At 37.5% G+C, this 27,006-nt stretch overlaps 2 protein-coding genes across 3 annotated transcripts in view; one reads left to right on the forward strand and one right to left on the reverse strand.

The window, feature by feature from the left end:
- The window catches only part of LOC134854496 (ABC transporter B family member 1-like), a 53,387-nt gene that overhangs the window by 16,475 nt on the left and 9,906 nt on the right, over positions 1 to 27,006 (reverse strand). Inside the window, exons 2-4 of one of the 2 annotated variants that reach the window (XM_063870769.1) lie at positions 14,407 to 14,601; positions 14,096 to 14,344; positions 13,777 to 13,914 (exon numbers count right to left, since the gene is read on the reverse strand). In XM_063870769.1, coding sequence (XP_063726839.1) covers positions 13,777 to 13,914; positions 14,096 to 14,344; positions 14,407 to 14,566 — 547 coding nt within the window. In that variant the 5' untranslated portion in view covers positions 14,567 to 14,601. Of the gene's footprint in view, positions 1 to 3,370; positions 3,509 to 13,776; positions 13,915 to 14,095; positions 14,345 to 14,406; positions 14,602 to 27,006 lie in introns of those variants that run through there. The other variant, XM_063870770.1, reaches the window with a different exon arrangement.
- Positions 24,845 to 26,830, forward strand: LOC134854399 (putative transporter svop-1). Its single transcript, XM_063870635.1, has 2 exons — positions 24,845 to 25,418; positions 25,756 to 26,830. Exons 1-2 carry the CDS (start codon positions 24,926 to 24,928, stop codon positions 26,778 to 26,780), a joined length of 1,518 nt encoding a protein of 505 aa, XP_063726705.1. The 5' UTR covers positions 24,845 to 24,925; the 3' UTR covers positions 26,781 to 26,830.

Genomic DNA, 27,006 nt, shown 5'->3' on the forward strand with positions numbered 1-27,006 from the left:
CTGAGCTCCCCAATTATGAGAAAAAAAAGCATTTGAGAAACCAATCTGAGAAACAGCAATTATTGTGAGACACTTCAGTCAGCGCGCGACCACGAGTTTATTACTCCATTCTATTGGCTGATTTGAATCGCATCGAACTTAACAAAACTTTCTTATCGAATTAATCAAAATTTGATGATTGCGAAGTAATTTTGATACAAATCCATTTTGTCTAAACGTTTTGTAGTGATAATGCCAAGTCGGCTTATTTAATTAGCTTCTCTTATGCCAGGGGTAGATCAAGATTTTCTCCAGAGGGGGTGGGGCGGATGTTTCCCAATTATTCCCAGAACACTATAAAGACCCCATTTTGACCCAAATTTCTGCTGCGCTTTAATTTTTTTGCACTTCCTGGAAAATTTTTACTAAAAAATTGCGGTTTTACGGCGCGCACTGCCCCTCACAATTAGCATGTATTGACGTCAAAGGCCGAAAAGGGATGTCGTAAAATAATACCAAAGGGGGACCCTTTGGTTGGTGAGTGGGGCGAATCCACCCCTCTCCACCTCCACCTCCACCCCCACCAAATCAGTCCCTGTCTAATACCAACACAGTGAAAATTGGATAAATTCAATTTTTAACGAGTAACAGGGACAGCCGGATGCTGTGCAAGTATCAAAGATTTTTGCTCGTGGTGCGATGAGAGAACTATACGGTGTCGTATAGAGTTGGTGAATTAGGCAACAGTTGTCTTCCAGAAACTAAAGAAGTTTTTGCTGAATAATGTTTGGATTAAAAAAAACCATTTATGTCAATGAACCTCAACTAAGTTTTTCTTTACTTGTTGAAAAATATTCTATTATAAGATAGAAGACATACTCGCTCTAAATTAGACAAAGAATTAAATCCGGTTTTCTCGACAACGGGACGCATTTTAAATAGCATACGAAAAAATTCATTGAAAACATCCGACCCTGCACAGGTTCGAACCCTTTTATTTTTTTGCGGGTCTCCTTCTCTACCTCTACGCTATAGATCTATGAAAATACGCTAAAAACAAACACAAGCACACTAAATGGGAACAATAACTTCGAAAAATAGTTTCGCTCTTCCAGGTTCAAAACACAAATGTCTGATTTTTTTTCTGCTCAACTTGTTTAAATTAACATGTACCGAAACAGCCTGTATTAAATTCCAAACACAGAAGCGTGAAAATATCTCGTGGAAACACCTTAAGTTTAAGATCCCAGTTTAGACATTGGATTGGCACGACAGTACTCACATGAACACAAAAATATCCATATACAAGGATTGTTTTTCTGTTCAAAATTCTCCCAAACAAAAAAAAATGTTTTTGAAGCCCAAATCTGCCATATACAAGGATTGAGGTTCTCTTCAAACTTCTCTCAAACCAAAAAAAAATCTTTTTGAAGGCGACGTTCCAACAGCAGAAAATTTGAGCAAATCATTTTGGCGGCACTAAGAAAACTCGCTCTTTATTTTTATCACGAGACAAAGATACATAAGGAAGGAAATCAGCAGATCTTACTACCACATTGATGACTTTCAAACTAAACTTTTCGAATTAAATGAAGTGGAGCTAAAAACAAATATTTGTGTAATTAACAAGTGGTTTGGAGCTAATTTACATTCATTGAATGTCAAAATCAGATATTTTCTCGATATTAACTTGATAAAAAATCATGAGTGGTTAAGGGAAATTCAATAATAACGTGAATATTTCGAGAGCCGTGCAAATTTTTGTGCATGCCGGTAGACTTCGAAAATCTGCAAAGTTTTGTGCAACCCAAGCTGCAGCTCAAAAAAAGATGCAGTTCAACAAAACTCGTGGAAACTTTGCAATCTTTGCAACCCGAAATGCAGTTTGGGAAATATCAGAGTCTACATAATTGCTGAGTGACGCAAGCCAATTATGACGCATTAGCCTTACCGGTCTTTTGAAAAAAAAAAGAAAACTACCAACTAACATGCCTCAATTTATAGAGCGGACGCATTTTAAATAGTATACGAAAAAGTTCATTGAAAACATCCGACCCTGCACAGGTTCGAACCCTTTTATTTTGTTGCGGGTCTCCTTCCCTACCTCTACGCTACAGATCCACGATATCTTGAATCTAGAGTGCTATTTGTAATATAAAAGTCTGTCTTATAATCCTTAGCATTGGCTGTATTCAATAGCAGGTTATTGATCAAAATGAACACACTTTGCCGCAACAATATTTGCGTCGCAACAATATTTGCATCGCAACAATAGTTGCGACTTGGGTTGGGAAAAGAGATTTCATACTATAACACAAGCTCTGCTTGTGTAAAGAAACCCAATCTTCATTAGGCTAATGAACATTTATTGAATTTCAAAATTAGATATTTTCACGATATTAATTTAATAAAAAAATCATCATGAATGGTTAAGGTACCCCAATACTAACGTGAATATTTCGAGAGCCGTGCAAATTTTTGTGCATGCCGGTAGACTTCAAAAATCTGCACGGTTTTGTGCAACCCAAACTGCAGCTAAAAAAAAGATGCTGTTCAAAAAAAACTCGTGGAAACTTAGTAAGCTTAGCAACCCGAAATGCAGTTCGGAAAATATCATAACAATTGGTCTGACAGTCTGGTCGGTCTGTTTACTCTCTGAGGCCAGTAGTTTCTGTCTGTCTACAAATCTCTGCACAATCTCTACCTCAATTGATCTAACTACCACTTCAGACCGCAGTTTACGTCGCAAAAAATCTTATAGCGACCGCCTGCTTATAAGTCGTAAACTTTCAGACATTATTCCTTCTTGCAGTTTAGTTTCTGCACAGTGACGAGGTACGCAAACAAATTGTCGATAACAGTCTAAACAATAGTTAACCTGGATTTTTTTGGCAGAATTTCGCAACCTATAGAAATCTCGACAGAATTTAGATATCTTGTTCAGTTGCTTCTTGGTGGGCCTTCAGATACCGGTCAATCTGAATGACTCTATTATGATAAATCAAGCACTCCGTTTTATTATCGGACTTTCTTGTGTCCCCTCTTCTCTCATCAACGTTCAATGCATTCACAATGTTCACAGCTGGAAGAGATTTAAACTCAAACCTTCCATCAATTGATGGTGCTGAAGTTGAACTGATAAATAGAAGTTGAACTGAAGTTGAACTTAAATAAGATAAAAAGGCCTTGTAACTCACCACTCGAAAGATTCCTTGTATGACTTAGATACAATATCGTTTACCCACTCGAAAGAGTCTTTTTATTACTTGGATACAATATCGAGCAGACTACGAATTTTTCTCCAGGGCATTAGCTCGTAAAAGTCTACAAAAAACGTTGCTCTTGACTCGGTACATGTCAATGAGCCGGGACGATCTGCGCGTCTACCCACCCAGGAATCATCATTCGCGTTGTTCATCTGTCGGTCTGGGTCGGCTAAGCTGCTCCCTCTGTCCTCGTCTCCATCCTATATCTTTGTCCCGTGTCCTCTCTCATCGTCATCCCTGAACTCATCGTTCAGCGTCACCTTCTGCTTCGCCTGTTCAGCTGCTTCTTCTGCTCTCGTCTTCTTGTTCTAGTATTCGTCTCAGCTTCTCGGCCCTGTTAGGGCATGCCGTGCGTTGTTCGAGTAGGTCTGGCCAAATTAGTCTTTGTTATTATTCTCATGCTCAAAAGCTGACTGGAAGTGTATCGAAAATGAAAATAATCAAAATCCATTCATCCCATAGTGCTACAGCAATGTTGATATTGTTGTTGATTTATGGTACAACTGGTTATATACAATTTTCGAAAATCAAATTTCCAAGAAAACAAAACATCGCGTCAGTCTACCACATTGGGTCTCAAGCGAGATATCTAAGGTTATCAAAAGACAAAATACCCAATTAAAACAAACACAAAAACCGCCGAAGTAGAAACCAACAAAGAAAATCAGAAAATCTAGAACAAGAAGTTGCTGTTTGTTTGAATTCGAAAGCGCAACCTTCAAGAACGGCAAATTTTCAGAAATCCAAAAATATTTCCAAAGCATTCGAAGGACAAGTCAACTGCCATCAGTAATGTACTCGAACGATACAATAGCTGTAACCGACAAGAAAAAGGCTGATCTCTTCAACAGTTTTTTCCAATCTGTTTTTACCACGACTCACTACAAAAGAAACCAAAAAGAGTCCATAGCGAAGATAGACAAGATCCATTTTACCAGAGCAGAAGTAGAAAAAACATTGGAAAAATTGTGCATTGGGAAAACTAAAGGCCCTGATGGTCTTAGAAGTCTGCCACTAAAACGCTTGACTAAAGGTCCTTCCTTGACCTTCCTTTTCAACTTAATCGCGAACAAGCATATCTATCCAAGTCGCTGGAAAGCCAGCAACATCATACCGCTCTTCAAAGATCGAAATAAACAGGAAATATCAAACTATCGACTTGTCTCGCTGTTGACAAACTTGAAGATGCTATTCAAGTTTGTCATAATCATCATCCGACAAGAACAACATGGATTCACAAAAAAAAAAATCAACAATGAAAGATCATCCTCTACCTATCCGAACTTTTTGATACCCTAGATCTACCAACTTTAGTGTCACTCTATCTTGACTTCGAAAAAGCCTTCGACGAGTCAGTTACGAAAAGTTACTTGAGAAATTAGAAGAGTTTGGAGTATAAGGTGGAGTAACAGATCTTCTTTGAGATCTATCTTAAAGGACGGACACAGAGAGTAAAAGTGGGAAACTCATTATCATCTGAGATTGAAGTGAAAAGTGGCGTCCCTCAAGGATCAGTCCTGGGGCCACTACTTTTCATAATCTTCATAAACAATCTTTTGAATTGTGTTTTGTCGAAACGCTTTGGCTACGCAGATGACTACAAAATTGTTGCAACGAACTCGATAACACTTCAAACTGACGCCGCCAAAATTGCGAAATGGTGCACCCACAATATGATGAAACTCAACATCAGCAAACGCAAAACATTTAATTTAAAGGAAATACGAGCATTACTATGAATGGTCTACCGCTGATACAAACAAACAAAGAAAAGGAATTTGGAATTATTGTGTCCCAGGATTTATCATGGACTGCCAACGCCGAAAGAAGATGCGAAAAGGCCATTAAGGCGTTCTGCACGATCAAACCCAATATAGCTAAAAGAACAAATTGTCAGGCCAAAAAGAATCTATTTCGGAGTTACATAGTTGCAGTAAAATCATATGGTGCCATTCTGTGGAAAGCAATCAAGGTGGATCTTAGAAGGCTTAAGAAACTGCTACAAAGTGGATACTGGGAACTAAGCGATTGTGATATAAAGAATGACTCAAAAGATTGTTGCTTCTACCCTTATCACTTTACCACGAAATGCACGTACATCTTGTTTTTAGTGACATAATCAAAAGCAGATTCAACATCGAGAGGAAACGGTTTGTCGAAATAAGTGAAACAGCGCAAAATACACGAGCTAGCGAGTTGAAAGTATATAAAAAAAGAACAATGACAAAAACAAAGCAAGATAGCGCTTTCTAGTCCAGAGAAGTATTCCTTGCAAACGCTATTGGTAAAAAATAGGCCTAAATTTAGACGAAATAAATCATCCAAAAAACAAAAGAACGAATTATATAACAGTTACTTCGAATCAAAATTTCATCTCGACGATATTTGCTCCTGGAGACTGTTATGTCTCTGTCCAAACTGTCGAAATCAATACAAACTCAAATGATCTTTGGCAAAACTGAAACTCGGGACTAAAATCCCTTGGGCGTTTGCCCTACATTCTGTATTATTATGATTATTATTATCAACTTAGAGCAGATTGGGCAGTCCTTTCTGTCCCCTCGTGTGTTTACTGCTGCTGGCTGTTGCACATTGCATTTCTTGGCGTGGTTTGTCTTTGCTGCCTTTTTGGCTACCATTTTGTTGCAGATTCCCTTTTTTGCTTCTCGTCTCTGCCAATTCTATGCATTCTGGTAGGTGGAGTTCGAGGGGGTTATGTTCTTGCATCTTCTTCTACACCCTTGATTTCTCCATCAATCTCCTGGTTCCTTTCGAAATCCTCCCGTTCCCACAAGCTTATTTTTTTGTCCTGTCTTGTACGAACTTCAGGTATTTCTTGCGGTCTTGAGTCATGGAATCTACGATGTCAGCATTTTGGCCTGACTTCGCCTTGTAATCTGTTTAATTCTGACTCAAACCAAGGGCGTACGGCTGCATCAAACAGCATCGTCGATTCAACGCATGCTTGGAAAACAATGGTTGTTCGCTTTTGTGAGACAAAATTTTTTGAACCTCTTCGTTACACGCGTATAGTCAGATCTGTTTTCCCGATCGGCAAAGGAGCCGAGGATTCTTAAGTCATTTGTCCCCTATTTGGATGAGTTCTTCTTTATTGGGGTGACAAAATTCTTGAATCCGCGCCAGTGTTACCGTCACTATACCTGCTCCATTAGATTTGTTTTGGTTTTCCAACCAGAGTTGGATCATCGGCAAATCAAATTTCTGTTAGTCTAATTTCTTTTATTGCCAAGTTGCCGCTCGCTTTGTTGGTGTCTTGCGGGGTGGTCAACTCCCTGGAATCCATTGCCAAAGGGTACCGATAGGTTCATTTGATTTTTCTTTTCTACGCGTAGTTATTTGTATGGAAAATATATGATATACATTGAAAAGGTCCGGCGAGGTTGCGCATCCTTAACGGAGACCATGAGGGGACCTCCAACAGCTGGATTCTGCTGTCCTCTCATTGGACCGGTTCTGTTCGGACATGTGTTTCACAGATCCCATTTCTATCTGGATTTCATAATCACATTTTCTGATCATATCCATGGTTAGGTCTTTGCCCGCATCGTCATCTCTAATTTCTTTCAGTTCTCTCAGTATTTATTCTACTGAGTACTATTTCACGAGGATTTCAGCTGCCAATATGACATCGGGCTCCCTCTTGAACTCCTCTGCAGAGAATTTTTGCTCGGGCGGTTCGTTTTTCGTCCCGCAGGCTCATTTTTCTGAGTGTCTTGTACCTCTTCACCCAGTCGCTCCTTTCACTGGCATTTCCTGCTTCTTCTATGATCTCGTCCCAAATCTTTTCCCATCGTCTTTGTTGCTTCCTTTCGACCGGCACCTCTCTCATCGTCATCCCTGAACTCATCGTTCAGCGTCACCTTCTGCTTCGCCTGTTCAGCTGCTTCTTCTGCTCTCGTCTTCTTGTTCTAGTATTCGTCTCAGCTTCTCGGCCCTGTTAGGGCATGCCGTGCGTTGTTCGAGTAGGTCTGGCCAAATTAGTCTTTGTTATTATTCTCATGCTCAAAAGCTGACTGGAAGTGTATCGAAAATGAAAATAATCAAAATCCATTCATCCCATAGTGCTACAGCAATGTTGATATTGTTGTTGATTTATGGTACAACTGGTTATATACAATTTTCGAAAATCAAATTTCCAAGAAAACAAAACATCGCGTCAGTCTACCACATTGGGTCTCAAGCGAGATATCTAAGGTTATCAAAAGACAAAATACCCAATTAAAACAAACACAAAAACCGCCGAAGTAGAAACCAACAAAGAAAATCAGAAAATCTAGAACAAGAAGTTGCTGTTTGTTTGAATTCGAAAGCGCAACCTTCAAGAACGGCAAATTTTCAGAAATCCAAAAATATTTCCAAAGCATTCGAAGGACAAGTCAACTGCCATCAGTAATGTACTCGAACGATACAATAGCTGTAACCGACAAGAAAAAGGCTGATCTCTTCAACAGTTTTTTCCAATCTGTTTTTACCACGACTCACTACAAAAGAAACCAAAAAGAGTCCATAGCGAAGATAGACAAGATCCATTTTACCAGAGCAGAAGTAGAAAAAACATTGGAAAAATTGTGCATTGGGAAAACTAAAGGCCCTGATGGTCTTAGAAGTCTGCCACTAAAACGCTTGACTAAAGGTCCTTCCTTGACCTTCCTTTTCAACTTAATCGCGAACAAGCATATCTATCCAAGTCGCTGGAAAGCCAGCAACATCATACCGCTCTTCAAAGATCGAAATAAACAGGAAATATCAAACTATCGACTTGTCTCGCTGTTGACAAACTTGAAGATGCTATTCAAGTTTGTCATAATCATCATCCGACAAGAACAACATGGATTCACAAAAAAAAAATCAACAATGACAGATCATCCTCTACCTATCCGAACTTTTTGATACCCTAGATCTACCAACTTTAGTGTCACTCTATCTTGACTTCGAAAAAGCCTTCGACGAGTCAGTTACGAAAAGTTACTTGAGAAATTAGAAGAGTTTGGAGTATAAGGTGGAGTAACAGATCTTCTTTGAGATCTATCTTAAAGGACGGACACAGAGAGTAAAAGTGGGAAACTCATTATCATCTGAGATTGAAGTGAAAAGTGGCGTCCCTCAAGGATCAGTCCTGGGGCCACTACTTTTCATAATCTTCATAAACAATCTTTTGAATTGTGTTTTGTCGAAACGCTTTGGCTACGCAGATGACTACAAAATTGTTGCAACGAACTCGATAACACTTCAAACTGACGCCGCCAAAATTGCGAAATGGTGCACCCACAATATGATGAAACTCAACATCAGCAAACGCAAAACATTTAATTTAAAGGAAATACGAGCATTACTATGAATGGTCTACCGCTGATACAAACAAACAAAGAAAAGGAATTTGGAATTATTGTGTCCCAGGATTTATCATGGACTGCCAACGCCGAAAGAAGATGCGAAAAGGCCATTAAGGCGTTCTGCACGATCAAACCCAATATAGCTAAAAGAACAAATTGTCAGGCCAAAAAGAATCTATTTCGGAGTTACATAGTTGCAGTAAAATCATATGGTGCCATTCTGTGGAAAGCAATCAAGGTGGATCTTAGAAGGCTTAAGAAACTGCTACAAAGTGGATACTGGGAACTAAGCGATTGTGATATAAAGAATGACTCAAAAGATTGTTGCTTCTACCCTTATCACTTTACCACGAAATGCACGTACATCTTGTTTTTAGTGACATAATCAAAAGCAGATTCAACATCGAGAGGAAACGGTTTGTCGAAATAAGTGAAACAGCGCAAAATACACGAGCTAGCGAGTTGAAAGTATATAAAAAAAGAACAATGACAAAAACAAAGCAAGATAGCGCTTTCTAGTCCAGAGAAGTATTCCTTGCAAACGCTATTGGTAAAAAATAGGCCTAAATTTAGACGAAATAAATCATCCAAAAAACAAAAGAACGAATTATATAACAGTTACTTCGAATCAAAATTTCATCTCGACGATATTTGCTCCTGGAGACTGTTATGTCTCTGTCCAAACTGTCGAAATCAATACAAACTCAAATGATCTTTGGCAAAACTGAAACTCGGGACTAAAATCCCTTGGGCGTTTGCCCTACATTCTGTATTATTATGATTATTATTATCAACTTAGAGCAGATTGGGCAGTCCTTTCTGTCCCCTCGTGTGTTTACTGCTGCTGGCTGTTGCACATTGCATTTCTTGGCGTGGTTTGTCTTTGCTGCCTTTTTGGCTACCATTTTGTTGCAGATTCCCTTTTTTGCTTCTCGTCTCTGCCAATTCTATGCATTCTGGTAGGTGGAGTTCGAGGGGGTTATGTTCTTGCATCTTCTTCTACACCCTTGATTTCTCCATCAATCTCCTGGTTCCTTTCGAAATCCTCCCGTTCCCACAAGCTTATTTTTTTGTCCTGTCTTGTACGAACTTCAGGTATTTCTTGCGGTCTTGAGTCATGGAATCTACGATGTCAGCATTTTGGCCTGACTTCGCCTTGTAATCTGTTTAATTCTGACTCAAACCAAGGGCGTACGGCTGCATCAAACAGCATCGTCGATTCAACGCATGCTTGGAAAACAATGGTTGTTCGCTTTTGTGAGACAAAATTTTTTGAACCACTTCGTTACACGCGTATAGTCAGATCTGTTTTCCCGATCGGCAAAGGAGCCGAGGATTCTTAAGTCATTTGTCCCCTATTTGGATGAGTTCTTCTTTATTGGGGTGACAAAATTCTTGAATCCGCGCCAGTGTTACCGTCACTATACCTGCTCCATTAGATTTGTTTTGGTTTTCCAACCAGAGTTGGATCATCGGCAAATCAAATTTCTGTTAGTCTAATTTCTTTTATTGCCAAGTTGCCGCTCGCTTTGTTGGTGTCTTGCGGGGTGGTCAACTCCCTGGAATCCATTGCCAAAGGGTACCGATAGGTTCATTTGATTTTTCTTTTCTACGCGTAGTTATTTGTATGGAAAATATATGATATACATTGAAAAGGTCCGGCGAGGTTGCGCATCCTTAACGGAGACCATGAGGGGACCTCCAACAGCTGGATTCTGCTGTCCTCTCATTGGACCGGTTCTGTTCGGACATGTGTTTCACAGATCCCATTTCTATCTGGATTTCATAATCACATTTTCTGATCATATCCATGGTTAGGTCTTTGCCCGCATCGTCATCTCTAATTTCTTTCAGTTCTCTCAGTATTTATTCTACTGAGTACTATTTCACGAGGATTTCAGCTGCCAATATGACATCGGGCTCCCTCTTGAACTCCTCTGCAGAGAATTTTTGCTCGGGCGGTTCGTTTTTCGTCCCGCAGGCTCATTTTTCTGAGTGTCTTGTACCTCTTCACCCAGTCGCTCCTTTCACTGGCATTTCCTGCTTCTTCTATGATCTCGTCCCAAATCTTTTCCCATCGTCTTTGTTGCTTCCTTTCGACCGGCACCTTTTGACCGTTCTCTTGCTGCAATGTTGATTGTCTTCCTTTCCTTAGCTGCATGATTTCTCTTGTTTCCCTCACTGTATGGCCGATGTCGGAACGGAAGGCTTCACATTCCTGTTCCCGGCCTTTCATCCATGGCAGATTAATCCCCCCTACCACACGTTTCCGGGGCAGCTTGTGGATTGTTTTTGCCGCATCGGTCCATTTTTAACCTTGTTTCATGGTAATTATTGGGCTTTGGATGCTGATCGTGACCTCTTTCGGGCGATGGTAGGAAAATGAGTCTTCTGCAGTCTCTTTCACATCCTTTGAAAAGGTGATTTGGCGACTTTTGAGAACGAAACCATCCAGCTCATACCACTTAGAGTTCAATTTAATAGATCATTTACTCTTGTGTGTTTTATTCTCACAAACGAGTCGGCCCAGCAGAGACTGTTGTCCTGACACCAGTGAAGTACATCGTTGCCAGTACTCGAAGACAGACCGATCTTATGTTTCTAGACAGGAAGACCATCGTGGGGTCAGTATATGGCCTTCAGTATATCAAAACCATTGTCTCAAATAGTTTCATAACCAACGAATAGTCTGTTTCAAATATTTGTCATTTGGCTTCTTTCCACACACCCACCATAGGGCCTGATTTTTTCAGAACTTACATTAAAATAAACCTTGATGACAAGTTGCAGTGGCCTAGTTACTGCCTGTCCCCACTATTTCTTGCCGAGTACAAGTTTGCACCAAAAACAATTTCGCATTTTTTGCTGAAGGTGCGTTAGATCAATTTTGTTGTTGGCCTTGTTTACTTTGACCGTAAAACATCAGGCTATAAACTTATGGTGCATTTAGGTCAACTTTTTTAAGGATGATGTTATCTTGCAATGACAACTTACAGTACATAAAAAAACTAAATTACAAAAGGGGCCCTTCCGTTTAGTTACGGTAAGTGCACAAGCTGGATAGGGCCATACCAGCGATATAAAAATGCATATACATCAGCAATGAAGTCATAAATCACCATTAAATTCATCGTCGTAATGTTAATTTATCTTCGCCGTCCTTCCTCTACAATAGCGCTTATGGATTTGTCGATAAATTGATATTTGCGTAGCGATCTGCACCCCCTTATACAAAGTATAGAGCTCCTCAGGAGCGCGAAGCTTATTTTAGTTCTTATGTAGTTTATAGATTCTGGATAGCTTTCTTGTCTCTTTTCACTTACTTTTTCGGCTAATCGCTGCATCGTCCGCGTGGCTGTTGGAGCAGCGCCACCGGTGCATCCAAAAATTAGCGGTCAGAAGCTACTATGCTCTACGTTTAAAATTCTTTACTGATATTTGGAGTTCATCAGCGTTTCGTGGTATTTGTATGCATCCTTATGCAGTTTTCGCGATGTTTTGGCATGGGGGTTGAAAATTTTCACATCAAAGAAAGCGCGGCTGAATCGTGAACCCCAGAGTCCGTTTGCCTTAATGTCAAGTCGTGCCTCATCTTCAGTTGTAGTTGAATTGTTGACAAAGCTTTCGCCTTGCAACGGCTGAAGTTTCGGCTCAATCTCGACGTCATGGCAAACCTCGTTCATGAGGTTGGCGAATGTCTCTCTAATGTCATTGTGTCTTATGTGTGTGTAACCACCCTTTGCACAGTGAAGCGCATGTGTCAAGTTAAAATTAGCACCACATGCACATGTGAGTGGGGTTTTGGTTGGTTCCCATCCGTATCTTGAGTAAATACCATCTCTGAATTCTGATTTATCAAGGTTGAAGTTGTATCTGCTCAGTGGTAAAGCATTGAGGCAGTTAGAGGCTTCCTTTTCAGAGGCCAGGTCGATTGCATATTTATCTGTTTCATTTAAGGAGTTAATGAGGTTTTTTTTCGATTTGTTCTATCAGTTTTCAATTTTTTGATTTTCGTACATATTTTTTCTTGCTGTGTTACTGCTGTAATAGGACCTTGAGATTCCAGTACTAGTGATGTTTCGTTATGATCGGATGGCAGCTTGATGTTAAGTCCGCCCATTTTAAGGGGTAAGGAAGATATCTCACGGAACTGGGGGTTTAAAGTGTCTTTACCGACTAGGTTAGGTAATAATTGTTCTTTGATAATATTTTCACATATTTCAAAATTTTCCATAGTGTTAGGCGTTGTCTTGGCAAGAAATGAAAGCTTTTCTTGAACTCCTTTAGTATAGCAGGCATAAACGTTTTAAGGGGAGGTTCTAGCGATTTTCGTTAGTTTTTTCAAAATTTTGATTTGCTCATTCTGTTGAAATTCGAGGAATTTTTTACATTCAAATTCTGTTCCTATAACTGAACCAAGCACTCGGGCTCCTGCCTTTATAGTGATTCCTGTATTTGCGAAGATTTTCTGAGCTTCACCGAGTTTTTCATCCTTGACAATGAGTTGGCATTTGGATGCTTTCACGTGGTAGCCGGAAAATTTACCCAGTGATATATTTTTTTCGAGGACGGTTCGTAGATTGCTTAATTTACCGACTGCGTTTCCGTCGTCTGCGTACCATTTCTGGGTTACATCGTCTACTGATAAAAGTAGGATTGGAGTACAGTACATAAATATGCACATTGACCTAATATTTACCACTTTCAAAGTGCAAGGTGGCTCGAAGATCTAATGTTTTCCATATAAGCATGTTCCCAAGATAAATGGTAAATACAGACGGTTAATGAGACGGGTGAACTCACCATTTCTAATTTGATCATTCTGTAAACAAATTATTTCCAAGAAAAAAGTCTTGTACCCGGTGGCAACACCCTTTCTTACCACAAGGGTGAAGAATATAGCTTTTATGGGAGAAAAGCCAGTACACATTTGGAAAACCCTTGCTAATAATGTATGTGAATTTATCCCAATAACAGCTAAAAATTACCATAATAAGGTACTACATTCGATGCCATACGAGTTTTCCTTGATGTAACTGATTTTGCAGGACAAAATCATCCTAAATAGTCGGACCAATAATGCTTCGAATTTTGCCGCTCTGCTGATAGATCTTTCAAAAAGTCCGAATTATGAATATTGTATAAATTCATGTGCTTTAGCAGTTGTTTTTATTCACCTGATATTACAATGTGACAACACGTTGCAAAAAGGACAACTGCCAATATAGCCATCAAGTACTTGTTCCAGAGAGCATCATCAGTATCATTGCTGCCACTGTCCTCATTTCTGAAATCATCCAGATAAACGATGACACCTGAAGCACAAGCAGAACTGCAAGTTGAAGCTAAGATAGAGTAACAAAATTAAGACCGGTTTTTGCGATACTGAAAATTGCTTAACCCCTAATCGCTTAATACACTCGACTAGCTTTTTAAGGTACCTAAAAATGAGAGGAAAAGTTTACAGATCATTACAGAAAAAGAATAGCAACTTACATTTCACCGTAGTGTAAATAAACGCCAATGAAGAAAAGAAGGTGTCTAAGAAATGCAAAACGCGTCTTCGATTTCTCATAATGCAATTGAATGGTTCCTCGGAAAGCTGAATGGCGACTGATTCTAGCTTCCAGTGAATGCAAAGAGATGATAGAAACAAGGCAATGACCACGAGCTGAACATCAACGGCGATTTCCGAAAATGACCCAGAGAAATCAAGTGAAGCGCTCAGTCCTGTTTTTGCCGTGGCTAAAAATGTATTCAACTCATTTCTTGCTGATACTAATGAAAACACATTTTTTATAACTTACCTATCGTGAACAAGATGACTACAGTGCATATATGCACGATCATGAACAGTCGAACATAATTTAGAAATCTATTTCTAGGAAGACTGTAGTAAACTGTCAGTTCGATCTCTTTTCTCCGCCGAGCCCCAGAACTTTCACCATTTGCATTAGGGCCAGCCATTTAATTATTTACGAAATATTTACAGTCCCATTCTAAAACCAAATGATTTACGCGCTTTGTTGTCACAACAATTAGTTCTGTTAATAAATATGTAAAACCTGTTAATAAAGCAACAATAGGTAATGATTTAGTGCTAGACAATTATGTTAATACAGCCATCTCAAATGTCCGAGTACTCAAGAGAGTACCAAAAGACTCGCGTGTTCCCTTGGCGGAAAGTCTGTCGGACGAAATAAATGACATCGTCTACAATATAGAAGATGTTACAAAATGGCTTATTTTTTTTAACATCGTTCTTGTTTTTTGGAGCAACCGAAAAGAAGTGGACGCAAACAGACCACAAGCATGAGCTCTTTGATAAATAAAAAAACTCGAGCAAATGACGTGTCACTTCCAAAACCCCATCCCCAAGTTTCAAGCCCGCCTCTTAGTGATCTCGAGCAGAGAATAGAGCTAATAAGTAGTAAGCTCGATGAAGGAAATATAAAGGGAGGAATAAGGCTTGCTGCTTCGGATGACAAAATTGCTCCTATATCAGCTGATAACTATCAAAAATTGTTGTCTAAGCACCCTCGGCGGGCCAAATTTGCAGCTCCAAATCCAGAAAAGTTGGATAGTTTTTTCGTAACCGATTTCGACCTATACAAAGCGATAATGTCCTTTCCGAACGGATCAGCAGCAAGTCCTGATAAAATAATTCCTCAAATTTTTGAAGATCTTGTTAATAAGTCCAATGGCAGTGCAGGACTTAATTTTCTGAAATCACTTACTAAGCTGATAAACCTCATTGGAGATGGCAAAATATCCGAGCCCCTGAGACCTTTCTTTTTTGGCGCAAAGCTTATCGCCCTCATAAAGATAGACGGAGGGTTGAGACCGATTGAGACCGATTCAATATCTACGTTATCAGTTAAAAATTCCGTCAAAAATGGCTGGTTAAAAAGTCGAAATTTGTCTGAAGAAAAAAAAACCCACCCCAATCACAAATATTCCGTTACTTTCGTATCGAAAGTCGGAACAATGAAGGAAACTTGAGGAACGGTAGAAGGAAACTGGTCAAACAAGAGAGGATGCTTTAAATGTGGCAATTGAATCATCGAGTTAGACATTGCAGGATGGGAGGTCAAATAAACATAATGTGAATGTTTGAACAAGGTCAATTGTAAACTGACTTATCTTAATATTGGAACTCAAACGCAAAAGGACCTCAAACACAAAAAAATAACAGAAAAATTAGAATAATTTCTAAAAGCTGGAAAATTGAAAAAATATGGCAAAGATGAATTAGCTTAAAACAACACAAAAGACGAGCTTGAAAAAAAAACGCCGCTCTCATTTTACAGAAAAAGAACAAAAAAATGTGAAACTTAACAGCGCCATTATTTTAACAAAAGAAAACAAGACTGCTCGTATCAGGGCAAAGCCCTGAATGTTCCGACTGCCTTTTTAAGGTTTATGGAGCAGTAATAACATTAAAAAATTCAATAAAATAAAATAAAAGAAATTTTTTTTAAAGGTGAAAAAGGAATCAGGAAATTCTTTTGTGTATGGACTTTCTCCTTTTTCTAATAAATTTTCGATTAAATTTTGGCAAAATTGTACTTGTCCTCGAGCTTCAGTTAATTGATGTATTAAAAATGGGAGTACTTAATCTTCTAGATTCTCCTCATTTCGAAAAAATTTTGTGTTAAGTGAGTGTTAGCGTGTAATTTTTAATGTGTCTCATTAGTTGATTCCAATTGTACAGACGTATTGGTTTGTTTGTGTAACAATTTTTGGTTCTACGTTTTCTTTGATTGATCCTGGACACGTGGTTTCTGAGTCGGTAAAAAATATTTGATCGTCAATTTGATGGTTTTTTTTATTGAGTCTTTTTGAATTGTGAAGTTTTGTATTGCAGTTGTTTCTGATTCTGAGACTGCGGTTCTTTGTTTTGAAAATCGTTTCCTAATATTTTGTTTTTAATTTTTATCAATTTTCTTTCTTAATGTTTAACTTTTTGTTCTGATGTATCCTATTGTTTGTCTGTGTGGTGTGATTACGAGGTCGTATCTTTCGTCGTTAATTAAACACTTGTGTATTATGATTGCTTGTTTGTTTCCTAAATTGTCTCTTGACATAAGGTTTAGGATGATGAATGCATTATTAGGATTAGTGGTTTCTAATCTCTTAAACCATTAGTTTTTACAATTTTTTGTGGTTAGCTTAACTTGGGTCGTATTTGCTATGTTGGAGAGAAAAGCGTATAACGATTCGTAAGAATGATTTTTACTTTCTCGTGAATAATTCGAAATTAGGATAACTTACTTAATCTTACTTGTGGGTTGTGATTTGTGATCAAGAGTTGGACAATAGTAAATCGATCCACAAGGTTCAGGTATAATTAGAACGCAAGTAGTTCGTTAGATACTATTTTAAGACTTGCTAAGTTTAACTGTTTTAGCCTGGGCCATCTAAGAGGAGGGGAATCAAGTGAAGGATGAGTAACCGAAGTTCTTCACTGTTTACCCTAATTAGAATGGTTAGCTATTAGAAAAAGTTCTGTTAATTCTGGGTCTTTAATAGGGGTTGGGTAGTGAATCGACGTTTGAGGTCGTTAGACACTAAAAAATATGGGAAGGGGAGAACAAAATTGTTCTATTTGATTCAAGGATAAGCCTTGTTGATCAGAAATTTAGATATAATTTAATTTAATTTAAAGATCCAAGGGAAGCCTTGATGATCTATTACTTTGATATCTATTATTTCGATCATTCGTTTAGTCTCTATTCCTATAGTTCGAATAATTTCTATTTATATTGTATGAAGAGTTTCTAGATCGATCATTTGAATAATATCTATTTCGAGAATGTGATCTCGAATAGTTATTTCGATATTGACTATTTCGACTGTTTGATCGACTATATCTGTTTTAAGAGAAATTTCGTGAATTTCTTTGATTGGGTGATCGTTCTCGGTAATTTGGGTTATAAGGGGATTGTTGTCTAGAGTAATTTGAGTTGTTCGGAAGTAATTTTCCTGAGCTATTATTACTATAAATGTTTTTGTTGGGTAAATTTTGATCTTTTTTCATGTACTGATGAAATGATTTATTTGGTTCTCTATATTTTTGTGGTTTATTTTGATTATCTTGTTGTTTTTGTCTGCATTCGGCAATGATGAGTCCGTATCTTTGGCAATAATTACACTTTTTTGGTTCACCTTTGAAATTTGAGTTCTTCTCGTAGATGTTTAAGACTCCAGTGATTTTTTCAGATAATTCTGTATGAGAGTCGGTAAAATTGTTTATTTGTGAAGTAGTGGTTTGGATGTTATTGACATATTTTAGCTTTAGGTTTTTTGTTTATTCTAATTTCATAGTGATTTCTGCTTGTTCTAGCTGATCTTCTAGCTTCCTAAAGTCCAAATCTGGTTCTCAGATTGAGGAAGGGTGTAATGCTCTCTCTTTTTTTGCTATTTTCCGCAATTGAGGTATTAGAGTCATCATTAAGATTTCTGTCATCTTTGTATTTTTATAATCATGGGTATTGAGTGAGTATGCTTTTTAGACTAGGATTGCAAATCTTACTGCAAGTTGTTTAGTTATTTCATTTGGTAGTCTACGAATTTCATTGCATAAAATTCTTTGGTGTTGTTTGTTTCTTTCAGAATCAAATATTTTTGAGAATTCTTGTGTAAATCTTTTCCAATCTGAATTTCTTTCTATAGGTAAAACTGAAAACCATTTTTGGGCTGCGCTGTCGAGTGTGGTTTAGATTAAGGCTGTGCGTCTACGTATCCATTTTGATGAATTGGCGTTTTTACTGGTTCTGGTCCTATATTTGAAGTTAAATTTGCTGTGTCTGCATTTAGGTAATCTTCTACAGAGTATTCAGGGTCTGTGCCTGTAAATACCATTAGTGGTTTATCCGATGATATTGATGATCCACCCATTTCTGCGGCATTTGGCAATTGAGAAATGTTTGTAAGTTGAATTTTTGTTATTCATGTTGTTGTAAATAGTATGGCAGTGGGATTTCGTTATGCATTTGAGTTGGTTGGTAAGATTGTGTATATACTGGGTTTTCTTGTTGAAAAATATTGTTGTAAGGTGTTGGATTATTTCTAGGTTGTCCTATTTGTTCATCTCGTGTGTATGGTTCCAAAATTATCTGGTTGGTCAATATTGTAAGAACGGGGTCTTTGGCTTGAATGAAATTGTTGATGATTGTGATTATAGTATTCTTCATTATCTGATGTAAAATAATTAGATGTATAATAAGGAGGTTGGATTCTGGTATGGTATCTGTTTGTATTAATTTTGTTTTGTTGAAAAATTGGGTGATTTTCACTTTGTTCTTAAGTAGAATTTAAACTGTTATCTCCTGTTCTTTCAGGGAAGAAAGAACTATACTTTAAAGGTGTTGCGTCAGTTGTAAGTGGGTATACTCTAATATAATCTTTGTGAATAGAGATTGTGCTAATTGCTTGACTTGATATATCTATTGGTATTTAATAAATAATTCATGACACCACTCAGGGTCCCAATCATTATCTGATTGTTCTACTAAAACGGTTTCGTCATCTGTATTTTGTGGTCTAAAAAGTTTTCTTGCTTGTGCAATAAGATCAATATTATGACTAAAATAATCGATTATGAGCCATGCTAATATTTTTTGTAGATCGTGTTTAACATGTTGTGTTATGTCATTACTAGTTAGATCTTCTCGGATTGCATTCAAGAATTTTGAAAATATGTGTATTTCTTGTCGTACAGTTGTATGTCGAGATGTTTGAGTTGGTGAATCGCTTTGAGGTTCTTTCAATTCTAATATAGATAGATAGCTATAGATAAGTGAGAATACATTGTTTGTGAAGGTTGAGTTTGCTCTTTGTGAGTTTTGATGTTGTATACTTTTGATGTATTGTGTAAAAACTTTTGATAATTCGATATCTACGTCATCAGTTTGAGTGAGATATTTGTCACGAAATGCGTTTGGTGATCTGATTTCTATTGTGTAGACTTCATTTTGTGATGTGAGACTACATATACCTTTGAGATAGCGGTCAAGAAGTTGTCTTTTGATTTTTAGATCAGGAATTTTTTTTGTGTATGGACTTCCTCCTTTTTCTAATAAATTTTCGATTAAATTTTGGTAAAATTGTACTTGTCCTCGAGCTTCAGTTAATGGATGTATTAAAAATGGGAGTACTGAATCTTCTAGATTCTCCTCATTTCGAAAATTTTTTGTGTTGCATGACTGTTAGCGTGTAATTTTCAATGTGTCTTATTGGTTGATTCCAATTGTACAGACGTATTGGTTTGTTTGTGTAACAATTTTTGGTTCTACGTTTTCTTTTATTGATGCTGGTGACTTGGTTTTTGCGTCAGTAAAGTATATTTGATCGTCAATTTGATGGTTTTTTTTAATGGAGTCCTTTTGAATTGTGAAGTTCTTGTATTGCGGTTGTTTCTGATTCTGAGACTAGGTTTCTTTGTTTTGAAAATCGTTTCCTAATATTTTGTTTTTGTATTTTAATAATTTTCTTTCTTAGTGTTTGTCTTTTTGTTCTGATGTATCCTATTGTTTGTCTGTGTGGTGTGGTTACAAGATCGTATTTTTCGTCGTTAATTAAACAATTGTGAATTATGATTGTTTGTTTGTTTCCTAAATTGTCTCTTGACATAAGGTTTAGGATGATCGATGCAATTTTGGGATTAAAGATTTCTAATGTCTTAAACTATTACTTACCTAATCTTACTTAAGGGTTGTGATTTGTGATCAAGGGTTTGAGAATAGTAAATCGATCCACAAGGTTCAGGTATAATTAGAACGCAAGTAGTTCGTTAGATACTATATTATGACTTGCTAAGTTGAACTGTTTAGCCTGGGTCATCTAAGAGGAGGGGAATCAAATGAAGGATGACTAACCGAAGTTCTTCACTGTTTACCCTAATTAGAATGGTTAGCTATTTGAAAATTTTCTGTTAATGCTGGGTCTTTAATAAGGGTTGGGTAGTGAATCGACGTTTGAGGTTTTTAGACACTAATTAATATGGGAGGGGGAGAACAAAATTGTTTTAATTGATCCAAGGACAAGCCTTGATGATCAGAAATTTAGATATAATTTAATTTAATTTAAAAATCTAAGGGAAACCTATCTGATCTGTTTTTCGAAATGAAATTAATTAAGTGAAAACAAGGATAAGCTTTGATAGTTTATCAATAAAGGGTTAAGTTAAAAAGATTAAGTTTTAATTTTGGTGACTGTTAATTTTTGAGATTTGCTGTTATGTTTTAGGTGATGAAGTTGGTATGAAGAGAAGATTTATTTATTCTAACGATGTATGATTTATACAAAATAATTTTTTGTATTTATATTTTAAATAAATATTTTTTCAAGATGTTATTCAATTTACAGCTGATTTAAGGAAAGCGACTAGTGTTGTTTTTATCAGTCGTTATTGTAGAATTATTAGGTTTAAAGCCATGAGAGTTTTTTGAAGATGATTCTTTGAAATTTTTTGTCAGTAAATGAAAATTTACTGCTGGAAGTATTCTAACTATATTTGATCTCGTTTTTGTTGTACAATCATGAAATCAATTGGTAGATTTCTTCCTAATTGTATGTTGTTTCTTCGACGTCTTCTTCCAATACCGGGCTTATAACTTATCATATAACTTTTTTGAAATGTTTTATTTGTCTAATTCCAATCTATATTTTGTCTCTACCCAAGTTAGTTAAGGTCTGTTTGAGGCTTTTGGTGGCACCAGATGAGTTATATCCTTGTGGGTATACTCATAGAGTAATTTGAGATAAGGTACACCGTCTGCTCGTCACGCTATCTTATTTTCGGCCGGATAGATTCGTGCAACTTCTTAGTCTAATACCAATCTTAATCGTACTCTTATATTTCCTAGTCTCAATAGATCTAGTGTACACCGGTTTAAGCGAGTTAGTTCCAGAATGAGAAAAACTGTATTCTAAGTTTAATTTAAATTGTTCTGGTGTTGAAACTTCAAGTAGTTTCAACAATTACAAATAAGAGGGTTGTTAGTTTGATGGAGTATGATTGGTTAGCATTCAATATTTTATAGAGATAAAATATCAGAATAATATCCAATAAAAAATTCTAGTTTAGACCTGGTTCCAAACGTTAGTTTTTTCATGAGTTGACAGAGGTTTGGTCTTGAACGGCTGAACCTTTTTATTACTTTAAGCTGTTTTCCATCTTTTTGATGGTTTACTGACCTTTATGATAGTTGATAATTTGCTACCCTGCTGTTTACAGTTTCAAAAAACATTATTATCTGCAATAACAACAAAATTAGGGGCAATACATCTAGAAGTCTCCATCGTGCATCCAGAGTTGTATATCTCCTATAATCACTGTTTTCTTGCTCATCAGCAAAAAAAATTTGACTAAAGCATTTGAACGGAAACATTTTTCCTACCAACTTTTTATGGTTTTGATGCATTTCTACAATAGTTTTTTAATTTTCAAGTTTTTGATCTAGAAACACTAATCGTTATTTTGAGTAACTTTAATTCAGTTGCTTTTAAAACATTGTTTGTCTGCAGATAGCAAAGACAATGCAAGTCGAATTAAACAAGTCTGATTTGTAGCATTGTTCAAATCAGGCTAAAATTCCGCCTCATTTTGTTATCGCAGAGCTAATGACGAAAGATCGTGGTGGGGTTCGGCGGGGTTTCCTAAGCCTTTTCATAACACTAAAGCTTAGTTGGCTGATTTTGTTATTGAAGGGTCGATTTTTTTTCTGTTAAATGTCCTTGTGAGAGATCGATTTCTTGTTTTCTGCTTGAGCCGCCTATGAAATTATCACAAGCAGAAGGATCAGTTGGTTATTGCTTTAATAGCAAATGGTTGTATTGTTATTGTGTAACTTAGTGTCATCCTCGATGATCAGAAATTGTCCAGGATGATTATGATTCTTTGTTGCAGAGGGAAAAACTAGAGCTGATTCGATAGTCTGGTTGCATATCATGCTGGAGAGGGATTGCTGAAGATACTGGAGAGTGGGCGCTGCTTTTTCGAAGATTTTTCTTCTCTCGGCTGACAAAGTGTTCGTTCATTCGCGGCACTGAATTAAAAGAAATCATCGATTTTTCCCGACACGAATAAAAGAACATTTTGTCAGCCTATATCGGATTTTTTTTGAATAAATTTCCAATTATTCTCCAGTATCATCAGCGGTCACTCTTCAGTTTGATATGCAACCTCACCTACAGAATGAGCACAAATATTTCGCTCTGCAGCGAAGAATCAGAGTCAACCTGGATAGATTATAATTATCGAAGGCAACACTCAATTACTCTACAACGATAGCATCACCTAATGTAGCAGCGACTAATTGGTTGTTCTACTAATGATAGGTTCATAGGCGATTCAACCAGCAAAAAATACCAATCTATAAGAAAAAAGTTTCATTTAAAAAAGAAACAAAAATCGACCCTTCGTCAACGACAGCAGTCTCTTGAGCTTTAGTAGGGTTTTGAAAAATGGTTTGGTGTTTTTTAACCCATGTCGAATTTTGATAGATTTAGTTGGACTTGTTTTGGCTTTCCGGCCCGACACCGAAAAAAAAATGTAGTGTTACACTTTTGAATCTGTTTGGTCACAGGCGACTTTGTTGTTTCTCTACGCCTCTAATTTTGTTCTCTGTTTATCCATGGATTTCAACCGCTGGTTGTATGATTGGTGGGTTGTCTGTTAATAAGTCCCTGACTTCTATCGACCTCCGCAAAAATATACATTTCTACTATCGCCACCCATTTCGTCCATTCCTGTGGTGGTTCTGTCACCAGTTTCTGCCAGAATGAGATGATGCTCAAAAAACGTTTTGTCGCTCTCACTGCGCCGTGCCATACGGTAAAATATGCTCAATGTGATAACAATGTTAAGACCGAAGCATCCGTACGGAATAGTCTATCTAAAACTTTCAAACTTGGTAAGAATATCAACCCTTTGATATCTTTGCTCTGCATCTCTGAACCACGCCGTTTACTCGCTGCTGTTTCACGGCAAGACTAAATAAGGTTGAATGAAGTCACATCATATCGTTGATTCGATATAAATGTAATTTAAATGTATACATAAATAGGTTTTAAAGAATTTAATTCTGACCATCCGGCGAATGGCAGAAGGCTAAAATCCTGGGTCGAGGGGCTTGATTTGTGTTTCGATCGTCTCGACCAAATTTCGGCTTGTTTCAACTTTGTGAATATACTTGCAGCGCAATATTCCTGCAGCGAGAACCGGTTCTGAATTTTTTTATAAGTTTCAATTTGATTTGAAAACTAAATAATTGTAAGGTTGGTTTTAAAAAGACATATTGATCATCAATATTGTTTTTACTAAAAGGATTCAATTATTCGAAGGCTATATGCCCTGTTTAGGAACGACCCATTTCCCTTCGATTTGTACGTTATCCCGGATCTCTTTACCTATTTCCACCCCTAGTTTGGAAAAGGCGAGATTCATTACTAGGTACAAGATGCACACATGCTTAACCGGTGATTTATTTGATTATAGGGGTGGCATTTTGTTACTTGGTACCAAAAGGGGAATAGTTAAAAAAAATCCGGCTTTTGTTCAAAGTTTTTTTAAAAAATTTCAGAATACCACTTGCTGATGCTACTCCAACAAATTTCATTCCATGAAGTCAGTGTTGTAGCCGATAATTATCACGGCCAGTAGCGGATTTAGGGGTAGGGCGTATGCTCTCCCCCCTCCCCCCACCCTGAGGGATTCGACCCCCTGCCGACCCAAAGGTTCCCCCTTTGTACTATTTTGAGATACCCATTTTTGGCTGACCGACCTGAAAATTTTTCTAAAGGCGCCTGGGGCGCCAATCTATACTAACTTTGAGGGGGGAGCGCGCGCCGAAAAAACGCAAATTTTTTGTCAAAACTTTCCAAAAAGTGCCTAAAAACGCCTTTTTTTGAAAACCCGTTCCCCTTCGAGAAATTCCTTGCCTAGATCCGCGCCTGATCACAGCCACTGTAACTGTAACCGAGTTTTTTTTCTAGGTTTTTATCACCCATTAATTATCATCTACTCGCTTCAGCTATTAGCAATTTATTCCTCAATGACAACAAACGAATCATTTAGTGGATATTACGTTATACTAAAAATTATTCAAGTATAAAACTAAAATTTGATTACCACTATCAACTATTATTTTGAAAATTAACAACTCTTACGTTGATATGTATGCAGCAAGTTTTTTGAGTTCTATCTCAAATCTTTACTCGTATAATAAGTTCTAACAGCATTGTACCATTTTAGTTCACTTATTCGATGTTAGATTATTGTTCACCAATTCAATATTGAATATACCATCCCGTGTAAAAATTATGAAAGCGTCATCCAAAACGAAATTTAAACTCCTTGATTCAGACAAAAAAGATTTACTTGAGTTTTCGGGAAGAAACCAGGAGGACCTAAAAACTACAGATGAAACAAGTCCTTTTCTGAATTATGACTATTTTACAACGACCGAAATCATTTCGACTTTCGGATTCGGAAAAGATCAAATTGTGGCTCTTATGATTTTAAGCTTGGCATTTTTCAGCGAGTTCAGCATTGCCCAGTTAATGCCCATTTTAGCTACAGATCTAATTGCAGAATTCGATCTTAACCCTTCCATTGAGCCCCAAATTCTCTCTGCTACATTTGCCGGATTCGCACTAAGTTACCCTTTATGGGGTTTGGTGGCCGATTTGTATGGACGGAAGAAGGCCATAATTATGTCTGGGTTATGGTCACTTGTTTGGAGTGCAGCTTCGAGTGTAGCGCCGAATGTGTTTTGGTTAATCATCTTCAGACTTCTATTCTCTTTAGCGGGAGGTCAGGTTTTTTCATTGCCCATTCAATAATAAATTTGTATCAATCAATTAAAAGATTTTAGGGTTTGAGAAATTGAGAACGAAGGATACACAGCATTAAAACTTTAATTCAGCCTACTTTTGCCGGTGTTATGAAAACCGTAATCCCCTTACTTTTATACAAGGTAAAAGCTGGGAATACTAGTCCATAACCACAAAGTATGGTATGGAAACAATTTCCTTTTGTGGGAACAGCTTTTTCTCTTATGGTTCTATGAAAAACCAATTCGAAGGATATAAAATTTAATAGAAAGCGAATTTGTCTTGAGATTCGAAGATCTGGGAATTTTTTTTTTCAGGCGTGACTAACATAGTAATGACATATTATTACGAGTATCTGCCCCCCAAGTACCACTGGATGGGTCCGATTTCCGGAAACCAAGTCGGAGGGTTTGTGTTTGCATCTGCATTCCCTGTTCTCGCTGGACTATTATTACTGCACTACGCTGATCTGTCCTGGAGAATTTTTGTAGCTGTAACTGCAAGTCCGCTTGTCCTTTTCTGCTTAGCTGCAATCGTCTATCTGCTCGAGTCGCCTCGTTTTCTATTGGTTAACGGAAGGTCCAGTGAAGCTTATGATGTTTTAGAGAAAATGGCACGTCGAAACAAACGCGAACTGCCTGGAAAATTTGCTCTCAAAGTCGAAGATGAAGTAGGCCGATCAAAAGAACAGGCAAAAGGCGCGAATATTTTGAAAATGTCACTGGCTGCTCTCAAAAACTGGAAAATATTGAGAACTTTTGTTTGCATTATGATGATTGGTACTACAACTAGATTCGTGACTTATGGAATGAGTTTTATCAAAAATGATTTCGTTTTCAGGACGGGAAAAGAGTCTAGCTACTGCGACGAAGCTCATGGAAGAATCGAACTTCTCAAAGTTTCCGACTATGAGACTTTGATGTTGACAATAATCGGAGAGCTTGTTGCATGTGCGGTTCTCATTCCGGTTCTTAAAGTGAACTTCAGCCTAAAGATTTCGGCAATTGTGTCTTTCGGCTTAAGTTCACTACTGACCTGTATTTTATACTCGTGTCCCAGCTTACACATTGCACTTGCACTGATGACGATTATCCGAATACTGAGCCAGGTGGTGAATCTTAACATGTGGATGCGACTGTCGGGTCTATTGCCCACGGAAGTTCGCTGCTCCTTATTTGGACTGTGCACTTTCTTCATGTATTTCACCCTTCCTGCAATGCCATTTCTCACTCAAGATCTGGCCAAGTTGTCCCCTCATTACACCACAAGTGTATGTGTGCTGTACATTTTAGTCGGTTTCATCGGTGCTTTACTTTTACCAATCAAAATGCACGCAAACTGAAACTCAATAAATGCCCCATTTATATTCCGAAATTTTATAGTTAATGAATATTGCAGATCAGCCCGTGAGTCTTTTAAAAGTATTGAGGTTGGAAAAAATTTCCACCAATTTTCTAGCAAGTGCCTGTGCGCAGCGTGCTTTTTTCTCCAGTTAATTTTTAACTTTTTAACCATTTTTGACGAAACTTTTACAAAGGATATGAAACAAATTGATGCTTTCAGCTCAA

Source organism: Symsagittifera roscoffensis, chromosome 9 (assembly GCF_963678635.1).
Source record: "Symsagittifera roscoffensis chromosome 9, txSymRosc1.1, whole genome shotgun sequence".
Lineage (NCBI taxonomy): Eukaryota > Metazoa > Xenacoelomorpha > Acoela > Convolutidae > Symsagittifera > Symsagittifera roscoffensis.